Raw genomic sequence first — 20,809 nt, forward strand, 5'->3', positions numbered from 1 at the left:
TTCCACATGTAAAACAGTTTTGTTTTCTTTTTTTAACAGGTTTACTTGGAAAGGCTTTTAACCTATGCAGAGATTGACATCTGCCCTAGTAACTGGAAGAGGATAGTCTTAGGAGCTATCCTACTGGCTTCTAAAGTTTGGGATGATCAGGCTGTCTGGAATGTGGATTACTGCCAAATACTGAAGGACATTACAGTTGAGGATATGTAAGTTGGAAGTTTTTACAAATCTACAGTGTTATGACAGTGCCATATTGAATGTGTCTCTTTATCTACTATCTTTAAACTTTCTTTGAGACAAATCTTTATTATCATTTCTATCTACTGAGGTGATCAACTTCAGAGTTAGTTTTTGTTCACGTTCCCGCAGTGATGAGCCATGGGACTTGCTGCATGGCATTGGCAGAACTCTTAAGAGCCCAATTGTTACGTCTTATAAAAAATATTTTTGGAAAATAAAAATTATCTCATTCCGTGCCTTTTTTTGCTTAGAATTAGAAAAATTGCATGGTAAGCTGTAACTTGTGATGTAAGTGTCTGCTATATATTTCAAGGGCTGAATTCTCAGCTGATACTCCTGGAAGACAAGCGTAATTTCTTGTTGGTATCTGTGGCAGTGTGTGTTGCATCCAGCTACTGCTGCAGGCCCTTTCTCAGGTGTGTTCTTAGACTTGCCTGCAATGCTGGGAACAAATTTCCCAATCTTACTTCTGCTTGTTCATGGAGAGCTGTTTCTTGTACATACTCTTGTCTCGGACACAGGTTCCAGTTTGTGAAAAACTTCAGAATCCTCTCTTTTTTCTCAATGAACTCGGCTTTAAGCCCTAGAGCTTCAGCAGTTTCAGAGGATGTTCAGAGGGTGTACATCCTGGTGGCTCCAAGCCAGCGCTATGGGCTGGAAGCATGTTTGTGAGGAGTGGATTTGGCCCATAATATTTCCTGTTGAACTCTTTCCTGTGGAGCCCTTTCCCCCTCTCCCCCCCTCGCTTTAACTCTTTTAGCCAGCTTTGTTCTGCATTTCCTTTGGTAGCATGGTGGTAGCAATACTAGGTAAGCTTAGTATTGCTCTTTCTGGCCTTAATAAACTTCACTTTTTGAGTTTTACCACACTATTGTGCATCCAGGCCAGTGTAGTATGAGTCAGTTCTAGTACAGGAGCAAACAAACGGGCAATAGCAATGTAGGACTTCTTAGTAGAAGGAATGTTCTCTTCCTTCTAGTTTTTAGGGAAAAAGGAAATAACTAAAAATGGGGGATTTTTCTGTACCAAAACAGCTGTTTTGTTATTCAAATTATTTTGCTTTGCAAACAGCAACAGCAAATGCAGTATCTTGTTTTATAGGTACCTCTCGTCTGGGAGTTCTTTGTCTCCAAAAGCAGGGCTAGGCCAGCCATGCTTTCAGGAAGGCATAATTAGTGATTTTATACAGTGTACATCTTCACTCAACCCGGCTCAGAGTGCTTATCTCTCTGAGGAACACACTCGAAGCATTGCTGCAAATAGCTCTGAGATGGCTGAAGTGAGGTCAGCAATGCTGGGAGTGCCAGGGTATACATCTTGCTCTTTTTGATGTGTCTACTTCTAGCCCTCCTTGGGACAAATCAAACTGATAGCACTGAAAACATCTGTAACAAGCAGGATGTTTATTCTCTATTGCTGATGCAGGATCTCGTGAAATCGTGGTGCTTACATTTTCAAAGCGGTGGTGATGGTGGTAGGGGAAAAAAAGATTTTAGGCTGCTGCTCCTCCCCCAGGTCGGATTTATTTATTTATTTGTGATCTGTTAACTCATCTAATTTGAAACGATTTTTACGTTTGAATTTAGGTATGGGCAGAAACTGCACAACCCCCTCTGACAGTGGCCGGGTGCCCAGCCAGGGCCTGCACGGCTGCAACAGGGCAGAGTTCACTTAACCCACATTGGGTAACTTTAGCACAATCAGAACCCTGGAAAACTGCATAGGATACTCAGCAAAACTGAGTTTTAAGCTTATAACGCTACCTTCAATTAATGGTTGGCACAGTGCTTAATTGCCAGCTCTCGTAGTTGTAGTTTTGTGGTGCTTTTTTTGGTTGGTTGGTTTTGTTTTTTACTGAAAAGGGTTTTTGGTTTGGTTTTATTTACATATTCCTATTGGAGGAAAAAATCAAAGGGAATTAAACTGATATTGGGAAGTCATCTTTTGTCAAAACTTGCTGGCTTTGATGAGAGTGAATCCATAATCACTGAAAAATTAACTGTGCAGCTGCTAATCTTGCTATGATTGCTTGTTAAGGGGACACATGCTGTTCATTCTTTCAGACACATATATTTGTAAATAAAGCACAGGAAACACATGGGAATTACGCTTTCCCAGGTTTTAAACCACTATAAATAAGACTTGTTAATCCAATGAAGAATTGTATTTTTATACAATTAAACTAGTGTGGTGAGTACAAAGGGGGCAGTGAAGAGCATTTATTCACAGGATAAATCAAGCTCTGATCAGCTGATCATCAAAACATTATCTGATTTACATTTCTATAGGCTTATGACCATATGAACAGGAAATTAATTTTGGCACTAGGTTCAATGGTACTCAAGTCCACTATACCAGGAACAAGCACAAAGCTGCTATTGATACTGACACCCACCACCCAGTACGGGACAACCTGGATGGTTCTTGGATTTATTTCCCCCTTCTGCTAGGTAAAACATCCATTTTAAAAGCTCCCACTGAACTGGTGCCCCTTATGTCCTGGTGTATTTGCGGTTGACCAGCTTACAGAGTTGTCAAATTCTGTAAAGATCTGTGCCCAGCAGAACAATGACTGAGTGGTTTGTGTACCACTCATTTTCATCAGGTTGATTGGTTTATTTACATCAGGACAATCTTTTTTTAGCTGACCACAGTACAGGGGCTGAAATGGCCTTTTTTTATGGCGCAGTGCTTTCCTCACTTACCTCCAAATATTTTGCCCAGTGAAAACAGACGTGTGAGTGAAAACCGGACAGCGCCCTTTAACACAGTACTTTGTTATCCTGCCTAATGCTATTGAGGAGAAAATTCCTTCTCCCACCTAATGCTGCTTATTTATTTATTTATTGGAGATGAATCCATGTTGCTTCAAGAGGCTTTTTTCTGTGAGATAATAGCAGCAGCTCTTCATAGATCCATTTGTTGCCGTGGTGATCTGCCTACTGCTTTTGTTAGTCCGACTCTACTTCAATAAACCCCCTTCCTGTTATCAGCCTGGTGAAAATGTCTGCAAGTTCTTCAGAGCTAATAAACAGCATACATCATTCCTTTCATCTGATCACTATAGTGTAGAGCTGTACGAGAGAGTGAGAATGGCGCATGAATTGTACAGCTGCACTAATGGAACTCTGAAGAATGAGCCTCCTGCTCAGCCCCGCCAGTGCACGACACGGCCCTACCTTTCTCTCCCAGCTGAAAGTGCCAGGACCCGAAAGCTGCACCTTGTTTCGAGTACCAGTGAATGAACCATCTCTTGAAACTAATAATGCAGGCCTCTCGATGACTAGTTCAAAGTTACTGGTTTTACAAATAGCCTAGAGGTCTCCAGTTGTTCGTTTGGTTTTTGGCCTTTTCTGCAGCTATAACAGTGTTGCTTTTTTTCTTTGTTTTCTGTCCCTCCTAGGAATGAGATGGAAAGACATTTCTTGGAGCTACTGCAGTTTAATATCAATGTTCCTGCCAGTGTTTACGCCAAATACTACTTCGATCTTCGCTCCCTAGCAGATGACAATAACCTGAGCTTTCTGCTGGAGCCTCTTAGTAAAGAGAGAGCACAGAAACTGGAGGTAATGGTCTGAGTGTGTGTGTGTGTGTGTGTGTGTGTGTGTGTGTAGCAGGAGTATCTGTTGCTAATCATATTAAGTGGTGGTTAGAAAAACTAGAAAGCTTTTAGTGTATTACAGGCTGATTTAATCCCTTTCTAGCTGCAGCTAGCACTTCTAAAACCATGTGTAGGCTAAGTTAGTTCTCTGAGGAAGATCTGGACAAATGATGGAAGTCTAGCAGATCACTTAATAAAATGGATGTTATGGGGAACTGTAGTTCAGCTAGGCGACTGAAGATTGAAAGGACAGTGTCATATGTAATGGATTGTGTGCCATTCCCTGCTCACAGTCTGTATTCCAAGCACCGAGAGACAGTCACACTTGGTCCTTTCTAATACTACCAGCTGAAGGTTTCCCACTGCATCCCACTGCACAGCTGCTTTTAAATTTAGGGGGAGTGCTCTTACTGCTCTCACGGTTTAATAAACCATTTGTTAGGGGGACAGCTGCAGAAATAATGTTTCTTTTCACAATCTTTAGAACCTCACCTTTTTCCAAAGAAACGTTGTTTTAAGACAAACTTTTAGAAAATCTGCTTCTTAGGAACGCTTTAGCATGTCCAGAGGAGTGTAAATACAGATGTCTGTCCCTTCTTGCTAAATGGAGAAGGCTGCCCTGGCCTAAGTCCCCATAGCGTTGTTTCATGCGGAGGCTTCATTTTAAAGAACTTTCTTAAGCAGTGTTGAACGTTCTTCCTATGGTGGATATATGTAAGAAAGACATTCTGAAAATACCTGAATTACCTGAGCTCCCAGGCAAAAGTTTCCTGTTGATTAATGCAGCCTTTCAACTGTCCATTGACAACCATGCATATGTGGTTTTGTTGTCAACAAAGGCATTAAACGCAGCCTGTGTACACTGATGCCCCATTCAGACAGGATTGTTCTGTGGGATTACTGGCTTATATTGTTCTGTTGTCCATCTCCAGTAATTCTGCCAGTGCCAGTTTTTCTATTTCCACCCAGAGGTGGTTGAACTTTGGTAGTAAGCATGATCCCTCCTGGCCCTTCGGAATGATAGGTATGATGTGCCTACAGATTCCTCTATTTAAAGTGAAGCAGTGCAGCTCTTCTGCTTTGTCTCACCCTTGTTACTTGCACTTTAAGCTAACACTGTCACTAATTGTAAATGTGGTTGTAAGGCAGTTCATATTCCACTGGAAATTGTTTACTGAACTGCTCGGAGCCTGTGGCATAAATGGATGATTTACAGGTTGTAAGCCTGTTTCTTCTTTGTTAATGTATGGGGGCTTGGTATTTAAAAGCAGAGTAATTTTCACTCCAGCATGTGATGTGCTGTAACACACTAATGCGCATAGGTGGGACACTTTGGTTTTTAATTCTAAAATGTGATAAATACTTAAGCCATTCGCTCAACTTTTTAATTCTGCCTTTCTGCTAGAAGTATTGGAGGAGCAGATAGGCTCCCCTGTGAAGCAGTGAATTAGTATTCCAGCGGCCGAAAACTGATTTATAACATATGGGTGACTGAGGCTAAATATGTCAGCACAGGTTGCCTTATGATTGATGTGCTAGCATTAAAACAGGATGGAGAGTCTGTCTGGTCTTGCACCGGGAGCTCATGCAGCCAGTGTCTTAAAGAATGCCACTCTTGAGCCAAATGCATGCCTCCAGAAGGTCGGCAGAAATAAATGTAAATAATTATTTTAAAGTACACTTAGGGGTTTATTCATGCTCAGAGTGCTTTTTCACCTTTTGAACTTCCAGAACTCTGGGCTGCGCTGAACGGGTGCTGCCTTAAAGGGAAGGTGTAGGCTTGTAGCTGATTGTAACACTCCAAAAGCTTGTCTGCTGATAGGTGGTAAATTATTAATGGAAGTAAATGTTCAGGACTGAAATTCAGTTGAGCCTTTTATTACTGGTATCCTTATTTATTTGCCTTGATCATGTCTAAAAGCTTCAGTCAGAAACGGGCTTTGCAGGGGACACGCACCGTTTTCTGTACAGTCGTGTTATAAGGGGAATAATTAGGCTGGTACTAGAAAGGCTGCACCAGTATAAAGGCAGCTTGACTAGCTAAATAAGCAGAGCAGAGGTAAGCCAGTAAGTGGCAGAAAAAGCAGTTAAATACAAAGTTGTCCACGTGTAAATATGTAACAGCTGTATTAATGCCACAGCTATTGCTGTGCCATTGAGCAGTGCTGCCTTTCCTTCCTGATCTGACTGTATGAGTGGTCTTTGGTGGGAAAAGCAGTCTGGAGGAGAAGGTGCAGAGAAAGTAAAGGGAAAATAGAGGTCCTCGTACACCTCTGCTTTCTGGGCTCACTTGCACCAAGTGACCAAGGGCAGGGTCCTTGAGGGAGTGCAGAAACCATTTCAGCTTGAGCCTTTTCCCTCATAAATGCCTGCATGCATTTTTGTGCCATTAAAAAGCCCAAACACCAGACTACTAGGTACAATTTGGAACATACCTTGCGTGAACTTGTCAGTCTGAAATGGATCCAAGTTTTCCAGTGGATAATGAGACTCACCTTTATAATGTCTTGATCCTAATGGATAAGGTTCTTGATAGCATGAGAAGAGACCCCCTTAATATTTTCCTTCCAAAGAAATAGTTTTTCGCTGACTTTCTAGCTAAGAAAGCCCATAGTGTCACAGCTACAGAGTGCCTGTGCTGTTGGTATGAGGCTTTGTAAAAGCTTCCTTGAAATGTTCCAGCTTTTCTCATGTGCACCTTCTTTTTGTTTCTGATGTGATCCCCAGGCTATCTCCCGGCTGTGCGAAGATAAATACAAAGACTTGTCAAAAGCTGCTATGAGACGATCTTTCAGTGCTGATAATTTAGTTGGTATCCGCCGTTCTAATGCCATCCTCTCCTGAGGAGAGGGAAAGGTGCAGCACCATGAACCAGCGTCCACACGAATTGGAGGAATACCACCACTCCATGCACACAAGCCAGCGGTGATGGTGTCTTCCAGCAGGAGAGGAGGGGTGAAATTAGCCAAGGGAGCCCAGAGCTTGAGGAGCGTACTTGGTGCAAAACAAGATCTTCGTCAGATCAACTCTCTCCTTTTCAATTTATCCAGAGATGCAAAAACAAACTTCTCTCCGTCTTTTCCCCACAGATGTTTGCTTACTATGTAGGCCTATAGCTGTGAACTCTTGAGATTTTTAATAACAAGTAGTTTTAAATTCTAGGGTTTAAACACTAACCACATGACTATAGTTACAATGTTCTTCCCTCCTCTCCCCTGTCAGCCTGAGTCTCACCGCATTGGTATTTCAGGTCCATCCGGTGTTAAAAACAAAACAACGTGGGACTCTTCAAAGTATCGAGCCACTCTGGAGCTGAAAACAATAGCCTTGACATGTGTTGACAGTTTTTCCCTGGTTTGGCTACTAAAAGCTGCTATTGTTGGCGATCTGTTTGTAACCAAGAAGCTGCACAGCAGGAAGGAATCCCAGCTCTGCACCAACTTCACTCCAGTGGATTGTCGAAGGACTTGGAATGTTCTGAGTGGGGGCAGAGAGATGGTTTTCTGTATTGTTCAAATATTTAGGGTCCATGCTGCATTTCTTGTGAATTATGGTGCTTCTCTCATTTTCTAATACTCACCATTGCTCTGGAAGAGACGCAATCTGTGTATTTTTTCTGAGGCATTGAATGAGAAAGTTGGTCTGGAAATATCATCACCATCCCGAACAGCGTAGCAATCCAGTGGTGAATGGCATGTGTGCAGCACTGCTTGTCGAGTTCTACTGCAGATCTCTTGTGCTATATACAGTGGAGTTCCTAAAGCTGATATTGTGCATCCATTTGGCTCCCCTTGAGTTTTTTGTTTCTTGGGAGGGATTTACAATCATGATAAGATAGAGTTTGAGAATCTCGGACTACCTAACCAGGTAGATTGAAAAAAAAAATTAACTGAAAATTATCAAAAATATTTCTGTAAAACTTTTTTTTCTTTTTTCCTCCAAAGTGAATTTTATCTTGTGCAACTGCTTTTGACGCTTGGGGTTTTGTTCCTTCTGAGACTTTGGAATGGACCTTACTTTCAGGCTCTGAAACTGAACTCTAAACAGGATAAGTATTACTAGGCTCTTCCTGTTACAAGTCTTTGTAATATCTTCCCTTCTTGGATCCAAATAGATTCTAGGCGGTTTGTCCTAGGAGCAGATCTCCCTCCAAATGGCACAGTTTCTGTGCACTTCATCTTCTAGCCAAGGTCCAGAGACTCACACTGAACAGTGAGTCCACATGCTTTTGAGAGCGGGAAGTAAGGAGTGGGGGTCTGAGTGTAATAATCAGTCTGGCTGCACTCAGCTGATAAAATGATGCATGTTGTCTTTTGTGGTGTGCAACTATGCCAGCCCCTACCTCTCAAATCCATGGAACTTGGCACTTCAGGTATTGATCACAACTGAATTTTGAAAATAATGCTACATCTTCAGGTGGTTTTCCTTTCTCATGTTTGTATTAAAAGAAAAGCTAATAAACTCTATTTTAATTAAAGTTAAAGGTAAATTGTGTGTTCTGTACAGTTGTCTGATTTAATCCCCCCTCTGTTTGATGCCACACAGCTTCTTTCATGTTGAAGAAGGGGGAGGGGGCTGCAGAATTGATGTGCATTAAGGCCTCCCTTGTACCTTCTCCTATTGTTCCTTTTGCTGCAGTTACTTGGGAACGTCTCTGAAACCCACAGCAGAGGTCACTGGGCAACTGTGAGCTGCTTGCTCTGCAGCATGGCTCATGGCCCTCAGCTGGATGAGCATCAGAAGCCTTCTGCAGCTGCACAGCTATTTCTACTTGTTGCTTAAATATGGATTTTGACTCGGCCTCCTACAATATCTATCTAATCACTGACAGTTTCTTTGCACTTAAAGAGCTTTTAAGTAGGGCCCATCTGTCCGGTGGTAACTGGATGTTTTTAAGTCCTCCCCTGAGCACTAAATAGGAAGCTGTGAGTGACCAGGTGCCTTTTACTTTGTCTGGATTCACTTCACTGAGGGCTGGCACATGGTTTCTGCAAACACAGCCATTCAGCTGTAGCTGTCACTTACCTTTTTGCCAAAGGAGGGCACGGCCAGTCATGCTGATCTGGCTGTCAGGTGAGTGACAACTCACTCAGACAGCTGTGCTCTTCTCCAGGAACCTGCTGCTCCTAGTTAATTTTTGCCTAAACTTTACCTGGTTTTATTTTTTCTGCAGTTTAGCCCAGAACATTCTGTCAATACAACTTTCATCTGTTCATACGTAGAGTCTACTACAACGTGATTTCTTGAGAGAGAGAGGGGAAAATAGCAACTCTCCTTAATGTTCTGGGCCATCTGAAAGAGATCCTGGAAAACACACCTACAGCATTTCTTAGGTAAACAGTATGAAGTAAAACTCCTAGAAGAGTGCAGTTGAAGAGCAAAGATAGATACTATTTCAGAGAGAACTGCATTTGGGGGTTGGGGTCTGCTGGGTTCTGAGCCATGCTTTGTTGGCAGTATTTTTCATACAATGGCAAAACGAAAAATAATAGAGTTAGTTAGAACACTGGCATTAAAGTGAGAGTTACCTACCTCTGCTCCCTCAGAAAAGCACCCCGTAACAGGAATGCTGCAGCCTGTGATGAGAATGCTTGTTTGTGAATAGTAAACGTAAGGCGAGGTGGCCCTTGGTTGCATTCAGTGTCAGGGTAGTACTGCTGAACTGGTAGGAAAGTTTGCCTGCACAATAGCTATGTCATGACCCATCAAGAGTAATGTGAGCAGCATGTCCTGGAGGTCCATGTGGGCAGCAACGCACTGATGTGTTTCTGGGCTATGTGATGCCCCTGGGAGTAAGAAGGCCTTTCCGTTTGTGTATGGGGAGTGTGTGCATTTTGTTTCTAAGGGAACTTTATGAGAGCTACTTCAACATGGGTTTGGCAGTTAAGAGGACAGGCACTTCAGAGACTGAATAAATGTCAAGAACATTGCTTCTGGATAAGAATATACGCATCACGAATAACCCGAGTGAGCAGAAGAGGCCACAAGAGCAATGTGAGGTCAGAGTTTGCAGGGGAGGGGGGGGCTGCAGCTGTTTGGGTGCTGTTGGCTGATGGGTCAGAGCCCAGAGCAAGACAGGCTGCTGCCTATGGCTCAAGCTGCTACTTCCCATAGTGCAGCAGGGCTTATGCCTGACTGTTCACTATGTTCTCTGAGAAAGAGGCAAAATACATGGTAAATAAATGGTAGTGGTCAATATAGCGCACTGTTGGCGCTAACATGCTCACATACATGCATGCAGTTCAATAGTTGGGTAAAGCACGTGGCTGAACATAGGCTAGTTTGCTGCCTTAGGGAGCAAGGCAGCTCCAGTACCAGGAACAAAAACACTGCTTTGCCTCCTGCTCCTGTGATATAAAACCCCATCTGCAAGGCCAGGAGATCCCTGTTCTGTCAGATACTGCCTTTCCACACACCAAGTGAGGCTGAATTCCTGCTGCATTGCACTGGTCAGCACCAAGACAGCCTGCATCATCAGCCTGGAGAGCAGCCTGAACAGGCCAAACGGGACACAGAACACAGGTGAGTGACACCAGGGTGGGCTGCATGCAGGTGGCTCACCAACAATGATGTGGTGATGCAGCAGTGATGGCCCTTCTCTTGCTCAAAATCAATCCTGAGGTGGTAGCGGATGGCAGCCTGTTTACTGAGGCACAGAGAACAAGAGGCTTCTCAGGAAGCCTTGGTGATAACCCTGCTGCCAAGCAAGCATTATAGCTGGAGACACGTGAGGTGCCTTCAGCACCTGGGTTAAGTCCTCATGCTTGCCCACACAGCCTCATGGCAGCTGGGCAGGCTTGGCTGCTGGCTGTGCTCTGTCTGTACCTGAACACAGAGGGCTCAGATGAGTCAGTGTATTGCTGGCTCCATCAGTTTTATCATGGGGCACTGGAATGCTGCTTTCAGGTAAGAGATCCTATCTAGTGCGACCCATGTATGCCTACACACCTAACTAGATAGCAGAGTCCTGCATCATTAGTCACAGCACAGACAGCTTAACCCCTTGCTGTCCTCCCTTTGTGCTCTTCCCAGCGCAGGAAAGTGTACAGCAGATGGCAACAAGGACACTTAAATTGGCATGCAACATCCTCCTTGGCCAAGAGCTGGCACCTGTTAAGTACCAAAGGGCAACTCTTCAGCACTCGATCTCAAGGCAGAGTGAGGGACTGATACCATGCAAACTGCAGAAACACCAATAAAAGTTTATCGTTAACCATCTTCCACCAGGAAGGTGTGACCTTGGCCTGCCCTGGAGTGCTGTCAGCAAAGCCAAGGGCGGTGCCAGCAGCGCCCGCTGCCAACACCCTGCACACCAAACTCACTCCAAGCTGGGTGGGCTGCTGCCATGGGTCGGGGCGCTGAGGGCAGAGCTGCACAGGGACTGGGGAGCTCAGCAGCAGTATGTGCACGGCTGCTGCGGCTGCCTTCCGAGTCCCTGCAGATCCCGGCTGATAAGAGGCCAGCACAGCCCTCCAGCACACTCCTCCCCTTCCCCCACAGGAAGGTTTTGTGGTAATTATTAGATCAGCATAAGCATACAAGCAAAGAAAAAAAACACACACACCTTTTTCCTCATAAATAACTAATCTCAATACTTCTCTTTGAATAAAATTTCTTCAGCTTTTCACAAAATATAATACAGTTATACAAACAAAGTTGAAGAGCATCAGTAACCAACGACGCCAGAACAACATGTCAGCTACCCACACCTTGCCGTGCCTGCAGCACAGCACTCAGGGGTTCACAGCAGGGCTCAGCCCCAGGCTGACAGCACCAACCCGCCCCTAGGTGAGAACAGGGTGGCCTCCTGGAAACTTTTCCATAGGCAAGTCTGCAGCTGAGCCCGCATTTCTTTTTCTCTTTAAAAAAAGTTTTACACAGTCAGTTACGCTTAACAAACAGACAAGCTCACACCACCTTTGCCAGGGTTTTGTTCACTGTATTGCATGGTGTGTTTAGCTGTATCTACAGAAGGCACTATAGAAAGAGACAAGTCCAGCAAGGCGTGGATTGGATCAGGTTGGAGCTATTTAATGCCCGGGATTACAACACACACATGCCCACAGCGCCGCGCCTGACCTGCCCCGCGCTGAGCACACACCTGCCCCAAACCCGTATCAAAGTTCACCCCAGCTCCTGTACATACAAAACAGCTATATACAGCTATACAGTTTGTAATAGAACATGGCGCAATGCTGCCCAACGTGAAGCACTGCAACATGCCAAAGCGAGCCAACCTCTGTTGCAACAGTGCCCTGCCGCTGTGAGAGGGCCCTGCAGAGCGCTCTGGCCCTGCACCGCTCTGCACACACGCCATGTCCTGGCACCACCTGTATCAGCGGGTGTGCCACCCGAGGGTCCCCTGCTTCCCAGGCTTTGGTTTTAGAAGGGGTGGAAACCTCCTTGACTGAAGTGGTCTGAGGGCACTGAGAACAACCTGTGGCCCTGGCAGTCCCCCAGGAGCAATACAGGTGGGCCTTGGTACCATGCTTGGCAAGAGACAAAAGGACTCACGTAATCATATCTGCAAAGTTACATTTAGGGCAGGGGAAACCAGCCCAAACCCCTGGGTTCTTTCACAAGCAGGCAGAAGGCAGCTGCCTCTCAGCAGCCTAACCCTGCTGCCACTTCCTTGACACAGCCCCCATGTCCTACAGACCGAGGCCCAGATGTCCCCAGACCTTAATGTCTCGCGTTGCCTTAGCCAGTACCCTGCTGCTTTCCAACCCTGGGAAGAGAAGACAGCTGTGGTGCAGGGGAAAGTGTGAGTGCTCTGCTGACTATTCCTGAATTACCGGCTCAGTCCTAAGCCTTGTGCTGCCTGACAGAGGCGCAGCTTCCAAAAAACCAACAAGGAGGGCTGGAGCCGGCTGGCGGCTGACCCCGCTGCTTCCCAACACACACAGCTACTGCCTGCCTCACAGACCCCACACACACACCTCCTGCTACAGATACACATGCACTGTGCATACTGGGCTGTACCTCGACCCCTGCCTCACCCACCCCACGCAGCAACTGGGAGATGCCACAAACTCGCCTGTCACAATTGTCATCCACTTCCCAAAGTGCCAGAGTCAGCAGTGCCAAACATCAGCCCTGCCAGGGAGCTGGTGTGCTCCTGCTGGGGGCACGGGGCTCCTCGGTGCCAGCCTTCTTGGCAGTGTGACGGGCTCTGTGTGGGCAGGCAGCAAGACTTTCTTGAGCCCCATCCTCCTGTGCTGCCAGCACCTGTGCAGCTCACCCCCTGCCTCTCAGCCTGGCACCCAGACCTGTGCCTAGCGTGCTGCCCAAACCCCATGCCAGGGCCACCAGCCCTCTGCCTGGAGAGAGGCAGGATACCCAAAACCTGCTTTCCTGACTCCTCTCACGCTCCCCAGCTCTGTGGCACGCAGTTCAGTTCTGGTTCTGGGGATCACTGGGGATAGGGCCGCCACCAGTCATGCCTGCTGCAGCTCCCCCCCTCGTCCCAGAACCAGCACGACCCATCCAGAGGCTGTGGGGCTGCTGTCACCTGCCCATCCCATGCAGCACCTCGTAGTGGTCCTAGCTCATCATGGTGGTGCTGGGCTCCCAGCCCCTGACCCTCTGTCCCCACGTTGCCGGTGGCACCTCTCCTGCCCTGCCTGGGGCTGTGCTCGCTCCTGGGCTGCTCTGCTCTGCCGTGGGGCTGGGGTCATGGGGTGGCTCTGCCGCCGCTCCCTGCGCTGCAGCATTGGGTCTTTGCAACCCTCTCCTCCCTCCATGGTGGGGTCACTGTGGCTCCCTCTGGTCACACATGGGACAGCGGGACCTGCTTGTGGTAGGAAGCCATGCTGGGCAGCACTGTCCTACCCACCAGTGCTGGGCTGGCCTCACCGTATGCGGCAGCACCTGCTGGCTTCCTTGGCCAGCAGCAGCGGGCTGTGAAGCGCCGCCAGGATTCAAGAGTTTTGCCGGACCAGATCCAGACGCCAGAGGTGATGCCCACCACGAGACACATGAAGTACTTCAGCATGAATATGGCATAGTCAGGCTTGGGGCGGTGGGAGTCCCCTGGGCAGGAGCAGTTCTGCGCCTGTTCCCACGCCTCCCGGTTGTGCTGCTCATAGATGTAGCAGGCAATGACAATGGTGGCAGGCACGGTGTAAAGCACGGTGAAGATACCGATGCGGATCATCAGCTTCTCCAGCTTGTCAGTCTTGGTGCCGCCCTGCTTGATCACGCTGCGGATGCGGAACAGCGAGATGAAGCCGGCCAGCAGGAAGAGACTTCCAGTGAAGAGATACACGACCAGCGGCGCCAGCACAAAGCCCCGCAGATTCTCCAGGCTCTGGTTGCCCACGTAGCAAACTCCAGCCACCGGGTCCCCATCCACGGAGCTGAGTGCCAGCACGGTGATGGACTTGGCACTGGGGATGAGCCATGCAGCCAGGTGAAAGTACTGTGCGTAGCTCGCGATAGCCTCGTTGCCCCACTTCATGCCAGCTGCCAGGAACCAGGTGAGGGACAGGATGACCCACCAGATGGAGCTAGCCATGCCAAAGAAGTAGAGGAGCAGAAAAACCACGGTGCAGAGAGCAGGGCCCGTGGTCTCATAGTGGATGTGGTGGTGCTCAGGGTCGCAAGCCACACTGGCATGTCCCGCTACCAGCCGCACTATGTAGCCCACGGAGACGAAGAGGTAGCACGCAGAGAGGAAGATGATGGGGCGCTCAGGGTACTTGAAACGTTCCATGTCGATGAGGAAGGTAGCCACGGTAGTGGAGGTAGAGAGGAAGCAAAGGATGGACCAGAGGCCAATCCAGAAGGTGGCGAAAGTCTTCTCGTCCTGCGTGAAGTAGGGTTGGTAGCAGGGCATGGCACAGTTGGGCACCTGCCCTGTCCGAATGCGGTTGTAGAGGGGGTGAGACTCCTTGAAGATAGGCACCAACGGCGCCTTGCACTTGCAGGTCCGGCCGCAGTCGGTGCCCGGGGGATGCTGCCTGCTGCTCGGCGGCTGGCTTTTGGCTGTGTCCTTGGCCGGGCGCGTGGGCTTCCCAAAAAAGGGCGGCAGGGTGGTGGCCTCCGTGCGGTTGTAGCCCATGCAGAGCTCCTCGGCGTCCCCCAGCACAGGCAGGCTGTCGCAGCTCATCCTCTCGGGCCAGGCAAAGCCATACTGCTGCATGATGGGTGAGCAGCCCGCCTTGGCCCGCTCGCAGACGGAACGGCAGGGGGGCAGCGGCTTGGTGTAGTCGGGCAGGCAGATGGGGGTATACATGCTGCAGAGGAAGAAGCGCAGGTCCGGGGAGCACTGGATCTCTACCAGCGGCCAGAACTGGTGCACCTCCAGCCCGGCCTCGTCCTGCGTGTCGTGGTTGAACTGGTTGGGCATGTAGGTGAGGTTGTAGCCGATGCCCTTGCACATCGGCACCGTGATCTCCTGGCACACCGGCGCCTTGGAGGCGGCGCGCCCCGCCGCCGGCAGCCCCAGCAGCAGCGGCAGCCCCAGCAGCAGCGGGACCCGCAGCCCCCGGCCGCCCATCGCCGCCGCGCGTCCTACCACCGCCGCCGCATACCCCGGGCGCCTGCCCCCGCCCTGCCGCCGCCGTGCCGGGAGCGGGGCCGGGAGCGGGTCCCGCCGGGACCGGCCGTGCCTCCGCAGCCGCCGCCGCCACCTGCGCTCTGGGGCGGGCGGGAGCCCCGGCGCCGCGCCGAGCCGCGCCCCGCCCCCGGACCGCCTACGGCCCCGCCCCGCCCCCGGCTCACCCCCCTCCCCCCCCGCCCTCCCGGCGGGTAACGCCCCGCGAGCACGCGGCGCCGTGCCGGAGACCCTCTTCGGCCCCGTCCGAACCGACCCCTTCGGAGCACACCGATCCCCGCCGCCGGCCGGCCGCTCTCGGCATCCCTGCGCGGCACGGCTGCCTTCCTCCCTCCCCTCCTCCAGGGCAGCCCAACTCCCCGGCAGCCTCCGAAGGCCGCCGGGCAAGAGCCGGGGCGCGGCTCGGCGCTGCCGAACAACTTTTCAAAGAAGGCAAAAAGCTGTCGCTGCGGTCCCACAGCGCCCTGCTCCAGCGCTGCCGGCAGTCGGGCTGCGCGGGGAAGTACGGCCACGGGGCGCTGGCGCACGGCAGCCCAGCCCTGCAGCAGGAGCCATCGCTGTTAATTCTGCCCGACTGCATTTCTGTGAAGTCGCAGCCCAGCAGAAGGCAAATCGCAGACGGCTTCATTATGGCCCTCAGCTGATTACCCTAATTACGGCTGAGAGCAGAGGGCAGCCTTTTTATTATCATCATTGCTGTATGATTAGAAAATGCTGATGCGGCTGCACAAGAGCAGAAATTCTCCTTTTTCCCGGTGTATTTAATTTCTATAAGCATTCCCTCTGGCGGCACCGGTTTGGTCTGACACACAGTGGGGTCAGGTAGGCAGGGGAGTACAAGAAGGGCAGAGCAGGGCAGCATCTCACTCCATCATTCCACAGCCCGGTGTGGGTTCTGCCACTGCTCCAGATGCACCTAATTCTTAGGGCCTGGCTGTAAATAATGCTGCATTTGCTACACTGGGGACACATGAAAACCAATTAAGAGCCAGGTAGACATCTGTGCTTCTGTTTCCTTTTTGTTGTTATGAATACGCAGCAGAGCAACCAGAGCAGGATTAAATGTGGTGTAAGAGCGAGCACAGTCAATAAGCTGCTATCCATCCCTACCTACGGCACAAGCACATCACCGTATGCGTACACAGTGCTGTTAGCAACAGACCCGTGCCTGCCTCAAACCTACCACGCTGAATCCTGGAGACAAGCAAAGAAGCATTCCTCACATCTGACACCTTTCTGACATTGTTTATAAATTCTACACATTATTAGGAAATTGCATTACCTTCAATCCCCGTGCAGAGGTGCTCCTGAAGCTGTCCCACGTCGACAGCTGTGCCTGGGAGCTAGGCTGCAGTCCCAAGGAGAGGGGCAGGGGCACAGCCATGGCCATGGCCACTCACACGAACCTTTCCCCATAGCTGCACTTCCAGCAAGGCTGTGCAGTAGTTCCTGTAGGAGCAAAAAGTCAGAAGGTGGTTAACTGTTTCTACTCTTGGTTCTCTCTCTGCACTGTCAGCCTTCGCTTTTTACCTGGGCAAACTACCTTTGTGAGGGATACGGTCACTTCTAAAGGATTTGAGGAAAGGAGGAAGGGAGATCCCTTTGTAAAGACCAGCCACTGCCCTCACCCTTGTTGGGGAACTCAGCAGACATCTGCAAAGAGCTCCTGGTGCCCGCAGGCAGATGTGGGTTCCCCACCTGGGATCATGATCACACGTGCAGTGATCCTGTACCAGGGGTTTAGTAAGTGATGTTTCTGTACTGCTACCTGAGCCACAAGGCTGTGGGCTACCAGTGCTGCAAGCCTTGGAACCCACACTGACCTCCTCTCACTGCCAGAGCCAGTGGGAGTGCAAAATAAGACACAAGACATGCTGGGGGCTGGCAGGCAGGGGGGCAGGACAGGCAGTGGGCAGGAGCCTGGCATCCAGTCCCACTAAGTGCAACAGCAGCAGGCCAGCATTTTCTCAAGAGCAAAATGATTTACTGGAGGGACAGGAATTTGGATTTAAATCACTTCAATGCTTTCACCATGCATTTCACCATGACTTACTGCTATTCCCTGGAAAATCCAAACTTCCATCACTGCTGTTTGTTTTTACAGATACCTGGACAATTACACATCTCAAAATAGTGTGGGAAACAAAGCCATGCCAACTCGCAGTTGTATTCAAAAAGCTCCATGGAACTAGACACATTCTGAGTGAATTAACACTAAATCTGGTTTCTAACAGCACCAACAGCTGACCTGAGTGCTACACATTGCAAAATGCAACCAAAATTTCAGACGTGGAAAGATAAAACAAATCCAGGAAGGAATGGCTTCACTTAAAGCTCATCTTGCCAGATTTGTCAATTCTGTACCTCGACATTTCTGTTGTGACCTATCTCTGCATACCATGGCATGTGTAACATACACAGCTGGCCTCTGTCAGTCCCCACAAGGACTGGGGGTGCAACTGCAACAGCATCAGGCAGAGGGGGGCTCAGGACCATGGCCCCAGGGGGCAGTAGGATGAGGAAAAGCCCCAAGCGCCTTGCAGCCCCACAGCTCTGCAGGTTCACCATGATTCACATAGCATCAAGGTAAGGAGGAGGCAGGGAATGCTACGTTTGGTTTTCCTGGTGGGCATATTGCAGCCTGAATCCTCTCAAATATGTAGGTTTTGAAACACATTGCATGGTACTCCACCCCTCCCCCCCTCTTTTTTTAACACTGGCCTTTGAAAAGAAAACAGTCTCCATAGTGAAGTTGACATGATAAATTAGTATGGCCCTGGCAAGGACCTCATTCTTCATTGGGCAAATACTTATTTATGGACTTTCAAATTGTGGCTTATGTAACAACATGGTTAGTGACTTTCAAAAAACCTCCACCATTTCTTGACCTGATAGAGCCTAATGGGTCCTTCAGAGCAATTAGGATTTATTGTGTTAGTGCCTATTGTGTATAGAGACCATTTTAAAAACATGTGTTATTTACCCAGAAGGCAGTAATGACTGTTTAAATACATAGACTGTTTCTGAAATGCTCAGTGCTCTATATATTGCAAAGGAGTTATTCCAAACACTTTTCAGAGCTAAATACTTTGCTCTGCTGGGATTTCCTAGCAGAGCAATTGTACCACACATCCATTTGTATACTTACAGCTATAAATGAATCCAACACTAAGGAAAGCTGCCAAATGAACAACCCTGAAGCATGAAATCTGAGATTTTTTTCTTGACCAAGGGGCCAGCGCTGGCCCCTCCGGCAGTCTGAGCAGCTCAGGCTGCTTTCCAGTGGAGAGCTGTGCATCTCCTGCAAACTACCAGAGCTCTGCCTGGTCTGAGCTAAATGTCCAGCAACGTTGATCGGAACAGCCTTGAAGCCGTGGTTTCCACGGTGGCACAGCTAACCCTCTACCTGCATATGAAGTGGCACCACCACCACATCCCTGCAGCCGGCGTGCAGAGCTGCCAGTGCTGGCTCAGGGCACTGCCGCAGGGCTGAGCAGCTCCTCCCTGGCCAGGCTCCTGGCAGTGTGGCTTCACTGCCTGCTTCCACTCTAGAGTCAGCTTCTGGCTTCTACAGAAGTAAAACAAAACAAAACATCCCAGGGAATACGTGGGAGCCACTAAATGCCTCTGTTAAATAACAATAATATACACTAATTATTGCTTGCTTTATCTTCAGATTAGTCCTGTTTTGATCTATGCCATCTTTAAACAGGCCTCTCCTTTTCCTGCCATCTCTTCTGAGAGATGCCTTCGGGGTGAAACTGATTGAAGCAGTTCAGCTTCGACATAATGCTTTCTGTGCCCTGCCTCAGGCCATAATCTTTGGAAACTCATTTCTATTTGTTTGCTCTACATCCAAATTCAAATAAAATCTGTTACATTTGCAGTACTTTACTTTGGGGACAAAGGTCCTAAGCAGCTCCATAATCCACCAGAGATGAACAGGCTATAAGAGGAATGTGAAGCTGAAAAGGCTGCAAACATATCAGGGCTAGGGTGCAAGTTCATAATAGCCAAGATGAGAATACTCCAGAATGGAGGCCTCCACAGAAGCTGGCTGAAACTTGCAATTTCTGCTTTTTGGAAAATTCCAGCATTAAAAAACAATGCAAAGCATACCAGTTTGTGCCAAATAGGGCAAGCTGACCACACTTCTGAAAAAAAAAAAAACTGTAGCATCAGAAAAAGTAAAGAAGTTTCCTGTCCCAACATGGAAAAGGTCTATCAGTCCCCTCCTCTGTCCTAGAGCAGGAACATAGAAATGCTGGCACACCAAGAACTCTCTGGGAAGCAGGTGGGCTTCAGCCAGAAGGCAGTGCAGCATGGTCAGCTGCCTCTTGTAAAGAACAGAAATGTTGCCAAGAAACTTCCTATCTGTACTGAACAGCCCTTTACAGAGAAGCTGCTATCTGTATGAACAAAGCAGATACCAGCGGTCTCTCTGGCCTTAAAAGTCTATCAATAGGCAGAAAACGTTGCTGTTAAGAAGGAATTCAGCCTGGCCTTTCCTGAGAATGCAAAGTGACATAGAATCAGAAAACATCTCTAACTACTCTTCTTCATTAGCCTCTGTAGGCACTATGATCACCATTTTCCAAGTGCACTGATTCTGCACCTTCCTGAGGCAACTGTAAGGGGTCTTTATTTTCAGAAACTGCTACAAATGTCCTCTGGAGACTGGGCACCTCTGTGATGTGCCATCCTGACCCACTGATCTATAGTACACTAGAAAGGTACTAAGAAGCCACATCCTCTCTCCAACCTTGAGGCATTCTTGCTAAGACCAGGCACTTTGGATTCCCAGAATGTGCTTCTGACATCCTTGAAGTGCTTGACTCAGGCTGGAGAAATATCTGGAGCTAAGGCTTAGTGAGTCATGTCACTCCCTGTGAATGAACCAAATTACGATGAGATACAGATTTAAATTCTTGCACAGTCAACACGTACTGGTCACAAGTAAAAAAGATACAAGAAACTGAATGAAAAGGCAGTTAGTACTGGTTGGAACTATACACATTTTGATTACTTTCTTTTGCAAGGTATTCATAGGATGATGTAATATACAGGTCAAAACACATTTGAACTATAGTTTGACGCGAAGAATTAAGGAATGCAAGAAATCCACAGATCCCGATCTTAAAAAGTAACAGCTTTACCAGGGACTAGTGTTACAGAATTGGAGCACATCAAAAGATTTACAGGGATAAAAAAACATGGCATCTGTTCTCTAAATCCTATACTGCACTGCAGTGTGCATTACTGTCAAGCACATGGTGATGCTACCTTGCTTGGGCTATGTCCTGGTGACACAAAAAAGTGCTCCAAAATATTTTCAGTCTTTACACAAGTGCTGGCAAAGGGTTTCCAAAATCTCTGATGACCAAGTTATGTATTACTCTTGAAGGCTTTTT

At 48.4% G+C, this 20,809-nt stretch overlaps 2 protein-coding genes across 3 annotated transcripts in view; one reads left to right on the forward strand and one right to left on the reverse strand.

Annotated features, from left to right (window-relative positions):
- The window catches only part of CCNYL1 (cyclin Y like 1), a 236,616-nt gene that overhangs the window by 21,992 nt on the left and 193,815 nt on the right, over nt 1-20,809 (forward strand). Inside the window, exons 8-10 of one of the 2 annotated variants that reach the window (XM_065751097.1) lie at nt 40-206; nt 3,644-3,806; nt 6,569-8,318. In XM_065751097.1, the coding sequence (XP_065607169.1) occupies nt 40-206; nt 3,644-3,806; nt 6,569-6,685 (447 nt within the window). In that variant the 3' untranslated portion in view covers nt 6,686-8,318. Of the gene's footprint in view, nt 1-39; nt 207-3,643; nt 3,839-6,568; nt 8,319-20,809 lie in introns of those variants that run through there. The other variant, XM_065751098.1, reaches the window with a different exon arrangement.
- FZD5 (frizzled class receptor 5) lies at nt 12,483-15,460 on the reverse strand. Its single transcript, XM_065751085.1, has one exon. The coding sequence runs from the start codon at nt 15,339-15,341 to the stop codon at nt 13,611-13,613; it is 1,731 nt and encodes a 576-aa protein (XP_065607157.1). The 5' UTR covers nt 15,342-15,460; the 3' UTR covers nt 12,483-13,610.

Source organism: Cyrtonyx montezumae, unplaced genomic scaffold (genome assembly GCF_038088225.1).
Source record: "Cyrtonyx montezumae isolate F1298 unplaced genomic scaffold, pur_monq_1.0 scaffold_7, whole genome shotgun sequence".
Taxonomy (NCBI): Eukaryota; Metazoa; Chordata; class Aves; order Galliformes; family Odontophoridae; genus Cyrtonyx; species Cyrtonyx montezumae.